The sequence below is a fragment of the Lathyrus oleraceus genome, chromosome 6, assembly GCF_024323335.1.
Source record: "Lathyrus oleraceus cultivar Zhongwan6 chromosome 6, CAAS_Psat_ZW6_1.0, whole genome shotgun sequence".
In the NCBI taxonomy this organism is placed as follows: Eukaryota; Viridiplantae; Streptophyta; class Magnoliopsida; order Fabales; family Fabaceae; genus Lathyrus; species Lathyrus oleraceus.
The window spans coordinates 170,791,320-170,797,066 of NC_066584.1; the positions used below are offsets into that span (position 1 = coordinate 170,791,320).

Consider the following 5,747-nt stretch of genomic DNA (forward strand, 5'->3'; position numbering starts at 1 on the left):
ATAGATGGTTTATTTTGCATCTACCCAGCAAAGGCCCTTTTGTTGAAAACAAAGACAACTTGAAGTGGTCCCATCGAATCATGTCCTTGAACGCCGAAGACATCTCCTGGTATTCTCGAATCTACGATAGCGTCAAGCTCATCCTCAACTATGGTGATTTTCCTAATGTACCTCTTCTTGGTACGAAAGGGGGAATCAACTACAATCCGAGGTTGGCACTACAACAGTTGGGATACCCCATGGTAGACAAGCCCTATCTCAAGAGTGTGGAAGGTTTCGTCTTGTATGAAGGGGTTGAAAATCCAGAATTAGTCAAGAAGATTGTCAAGGCTTGGGGAGCAATTTGTCCTTAAGGGAGAGCAGAAATGGGTAAGAAGAATTGCATTGCCAAAGAAGCTTACACCAAGTGGGTAAAAGACAGAGTTAGTGAGATTTGCTGCAATTTACTGCTTGAACCGTCCATGAGCATCAGGCCTCTTGAACCAGTAATCCATCAAACTTCTGAAGTTGATGAATTGAAAAGAGTTATCAAGGCCCTAGAGAAAGAGAATGTTGATCTCAAATCTAGACTTGGTAAGATCTCCTTGGAGAAAGAAAATTTGAAGTTCAATCTGAACTAGAGGAGAGATAGGGTGCGTCAAGAAGATGATGAGGTGCAAACAGAGGTATTCAAAAGAACCAAAGTGGGTGACACACTCAAGGGAACTTATTCCAGTTTAACAGCCAAGAAGAAACAGTTAGCCGAGACTCAATACTAGGCTTGCAAAGCGGAGCTTAATTACAGAGAACAGACCAAGAAGCTCCAAAGCCTGCTGGAAGCTTGCAAGAAAGAGCTGAAGGATGAGAAAATCCGCACTAAGCATCTAGAAGTCACTCTTTTCCAAAATCAGTACGAGCTAAACCAGAGACTTGAGGAGATCCACGAGCTAAAAGAGCAATCACACAAGAGCCTGCAAGACACAAACCTACTCCCACAAGTGAATGGACATCCTAAAGATCTCCCCAACCAGGAGAGAACAGTTGTGAGAAGCATTTCAAGCGAACCCGATCACGACTTACCACCCGAAGGGAGTACGATGTTGGGAAAATGGGGTGCATGCCTGTCCCCGAAATCTCAGACTTATTATGAGGAGTTGTTGTCAAGATGTTTTTGATTACTGCTTTTTAAGCTTGACTTGTAATTCACTCTTATTTCTAGGTTGATGTCTGATAGGGTCGATGTTGAGACTCTTGTAGCCCAGCGGGCAGCTCATTAATATGTACTTGTATTCCACTTGATATATGAATAAAAGAGTTTCTTGACTTTTGACTTCATAAACTGTCTCTCTTTATGCTTTGTATTTGCTTATGTTGGTTAACAAACTCAAGGATTCCTTGGAAATGTCTTCCTTTACAAAAAATGAATATAACATAAATAAATGTGCATATCAATATTTTTTGCATACATGCATGCATTCACGCATTTATCTGTCATAAGCTTCCAGAAAACAAAATGCTTACTCTCGCCATCTTTCGCAGCAAAAACGACGACTCGTCATCACTATTTCACCCGTGCAAACAAATCAAGGATAATGGCTGATTACGAAGCTGATAACGCTGTTGTCCGCGAATCCCTCACCCAGGTTCAAGGTGAGATGAACCTCTTCAAGGGAAACATGGAGACAATTCTGGAAATTCTCCAAACTCAGAGGGCCCCTACCTCTGCTGCTGCCACTGTCACCCATGTTTTTAGGGTGACTAATCCTACTACTGCTGTTGGCGCTACCGTCGAAACTCCGACGGAGACTGTGGTTCCAACCACTGGGAACCGTCAATTGGTCCCTACTGATGTGAATAGGCTTGCTGCTTCCTACCCTTGGGGAATACCCCCAAACTTTGCTACTCATCTTGCCAATGGAGGGCTTTCTTCCCTCATCTGACTCTCACTACCTCTGTTGTTGTTGGAAACACTAGTTTCCCGTGGGGTGTCCCCACTGTTCAAACTCCTATGGTTGATGCTGCCAACCCAGAGGCTAACTAAGGTCAGGTCCCTAACGACACTCCTGACACCTAAGATGAATACCGAGGCCCGCGCCTCCATTCTCAGATCCCCGCTCAGGCTGCTCAACCTGCAATTACAAACCAGTTCCCGGCCGCTCCATTTGGTTATCCTGGGGAAATCTCCATGCCTATACTGACTTATGCACCCGCCAATCCTGCACTCCAGTATGTGCATACAGGGGTACCTCAGGCCCCCAATGCTCAGGATGGAGGACAATATCCTCACTGGATGCATGTTGCTCAGACAGTGCCTTCGGGTTTCTCATACCCACCTCAGATGTTGTTCGCTCCAAACATGCCTACTCATATAGCTCCCGAAACCTCTCGACCAGCCAGTCAGGTCGCTCCACCCGCTGCTAATCCGGCCAGAACTGCATATTATATGTTGTTAGACGACAAAATGAGGGCCATTGAGGGTTTCTCGGACTTTGGTACCAATGTTCGAGACCTCTGCTTCGTTTCGAACGTGGTACTCCCACAGAAATTAAAGGTTCCAGACCTCCTGAAATACAAAGGTCTTAGCTGGCCTCACAGTCACATCACCATGTACTGTAGGAAAATGGCGTCGTATATCGACAATGATGACCTGTTGATCCATTGCTTCCAGTATAGTCTATCTGGGGCTTCCCTGGATTGGTACATGGGTTTGGAACGTACAAAGATTTGGTCATGGAGGGACTTATCCGAGGCCTTTCTGAAACAATATAAATACAACCTTGACATGGCTCCGACAAGGCTTCAATTACAAAATCAAGCGCAGAGATCTAATGAAACCTTCAAAGAGTATGCTCAATGTTGGCGCGAAATAGCGTCTAGAGTCCGACCAGCACTATCTGATAACAAACTAGTAGATATTTTCATGGGTACACTCCAAGGGCTGTATTGTGAGAAGATGATTGGAAGTTCGTCTGCAAACTTCGCAGACATGCTAACTATCGGTGAACGGGTAGAGAATGGGCTAAAATCCGGGAAAATCACAGATACAACCGCTCCACAGACAATGAACAAGAGGCCGTATGGGGGCTTCGCAAAAAAGAAAGAGGGGGAAGCAAGTGTTATGATGGCAGGTGCCCACCCTCAGTATCAGTTTCCGATGACCCTTATGTCGTATTATCTGTATCCTTATGTCGCTGCAACTCAGTATCAACAGCCGCCATGTCAGTATCAACCGCAGAAAGGCAATCAACAATCAACACCCGCTCAGAGGAGTCAAAACCAGCAATACAATCGTGACAACAAAGGACAAAGTCGAGCTCAGAATAATAGGAGCAATTTTGGTAATCGTCCCCAGATCGATAAGATCCCAGTACCGTATGTAGAACAGGTGCCATATTTGATCCACGTAGGGGCTATTATACCAAGAGAACTCCCAGCAGCCTCTCCTCCCTTTCATCGCAATCACAATCCTAACACCTCACGCGCTTCCCACGTAGGGTATATAGGACACTCCACCGAGGATTGTTGGGATCTCAAAAAGAGGATTCATGAATTAATTGATCAAGAGATCCTGACCTTCTCTGAAGAAAAACCCAATGTGAAGACGAATCCTTTGCCGAATCATGGTGGCGCAACAGTCAATGTTGTGGTCAAAGAGGAGACTAACAAATCCATACTAAGGGCCGAAGATGTGAAGACTCTGATGTCAGTTGTGTTACAGAGATTTGAGCAATTTGGGTTTCTATCAGGTATACATAATGATTACGCAACGTGTGAGTTTGATCCAGACAATTGCGACAAGCTGAGGGGTTGTGTATAAGAACTGATGGATTAGGGTTTGATACAATTCTCCAAGTCTAAGGAAGCAGAAGAGGTGGAAGTAATTGAACCAATAACAATTGTGTATAGAAAAAAGAAAGTTGAAGCTCCTCCTAAGAGGATTCAGCCAATTCATTTCTGTGTTCCCAGTCTGTTTCCGTATCAGAACACCAAGGCGGTGCCTTGGAATTATGAGACAACAACGTACTTGGGAGGGAAAGAAATCCGTATTCCTGACACTGAAATCGTCAACATCGCTGGAGCGGGAGACATGACTCGCAGTAGCCGTGTATTCTCTCCAAAATACACTCCTAGGGTGTCTCTAGCACCCACAGTTATCCCGCATAAGGAGAAGGCCATTCCTACTCTTACTCCGCAGGCAGGGGCAACTGTACCTACCACTCCGAACATGACAACTACTCCACTGCCGACGAAGGTTATTGACAATAAAGCCGCAGATTCAAAGGTGTCTAAGGGTAAAGGGCCGATGGTTGAGAATGAGCAAGTTGAAGATCACAAGAAGAGCATCACTTTTAAGGAAAGCCAAGAATTCCTCAAATTGATCAAGAAGAGTGATTTCAAGATTGTCGACCAGTTGAACCAGACTCCCTCCAAAATATCCATTTTGTCTTTGCTCTTGAGTTCTGAGGTTCATCGTAAAGCATTGCTGAAAGTTTTGAATGCCGCTCATGTGATGTAAGATATCACGGTCGATTAGTTTGACAACGTGGTTGCTAATATCACCGCCAATAGGTATCTGGGATTTAATGAAGCAGAGCTGCCCCTGAGGGAAATGCCCATAATAAGGCATTACACATTTTGGTCACGTGCACAAACTCTCTCCTATCTTGAGTCCTCGTTGACACTGGTTCTTCGCTTAATGTACTGCCAAAATCTACATTAAGCCAATTGCAGTTTAAAGGGACCGAGATGAGGACCAACACGCTGATTGTCCGAGCTTTTGACGGATCCCGAAGGCAGGTTATTGGGGAAGTCGATCTGCCCATCTGTGTTGGACCCCACCAGTCAGCATTACCTTCCAAGTCATGGATATCAACTCAACTTACGGTTGTTTGTTGGGTAGGCCGTGGATTCATGCCGTTGGGGATGTCACCTCTACATTTCACCAAAGGCTGAAGCTCTTGATTGATGATAAGCTGGTAGTCGTGTATGGTGAACAAGACCTGTTGGTCAGTGAGCTCTCGTCCTTCAGATATGTCGAGACAGATGAGGGGATTGTTGAGATTCCTCTCCATTATTTAGAGTTTAAAGAAGTCAGTTCCGCTACCACCAATCATAACCAATCATCCGCTACCATTCTATTCTCAGCGAAAAGTGCCAAGCAGACGTTGGAGAAAGGCCCGCTTCCCGGTTGGGGTAAGGTTGTCAATATGGCAGAGAAGCATGACAGGTTTGGTATCGATTATCACCAACAGCATACCAGGCAAGCCCAAAGAAAAAGCAGTTCAACTCGGTCAAACTCAGCAGCGCCAACTTTCAAAATGAGCATATTGTGGCAGTTATTGGAGAATCCATCAGCATCAAACCAGAGACGCCTAGCCTGATACGCAGATGTTCTCCAGGGTTCAAGCTTCCCAATTGGATGGCTACCGTGATTCCCATAGTGTACTCGGAAAAAATGTAATGTACTTTGTTTTCTCAATCCTTCGTCCTTGCCCGAGACGAGAGGATAGCTTGTAAGGGCCTCCATGTTTAAAAGTATTATGTGAATAAATAAAAAGTACTTTTTTTTGCATGCAAAACTTGGGTTCTCTTTTCTTTCAATTATTATACTTTTTCACTAAAAACAACGAAATGGGAAAAAAATTCTTTTTCTTTTTTCCATTTTTCTCAAAAAAGAATACTAAAATAAGCTCATCATATGTAGAGCAAACAAAACTATTGATTACAACATGGCTAAAATCAATTGTAAATCTGGATTTCCAATCAAC

The 5,747-nt window shown here is 44.3% G+C and overlaps 1 protein-coding gene across 1 annotated transcript; it reads left to right on the plus strand.

Annotated features, from left to right (window-relative positions):
* The first annotated feature begins 2,164 nt into the window (after window positions 1-2,164).
* LOC127094590 (uncharacterized) lies at window positions 2,165-4,495 on the plus strand. Its single transcript, XM_051033408.1, has 2 exons — window positions 2,165-3,725; window positions 3,846-4,495. The coding sequence occupies exons 1-2, from the start codon at window positions 2,165-2,167 to the stop codon at window positions 4,493-4,495; spliced, it is 2,211 nt and encodes a 736-aa protein (XP_050889365.1).
* The last annotated feature ends 1,252 nt before the right edge of the window (window positions 4,496-5,747 follow it).

Bases quoted from the DNA above. Each gene is read 5' to 3' on its own strand.
- LOC127094590 (XM_051033408.1), top strand. From the start codon at position 2,165: ATGCCTATACTGACTTATGCACCCGCCAATCCTGCACTCCAGTATGTG. The intron at 3,726-3,845 runs GTATACATAATG...CTAAGGAAGCAG, and splicing joins GCAATTTGGGTTTCTATCAG to AAGAGGTGGAAGTAATTGAA.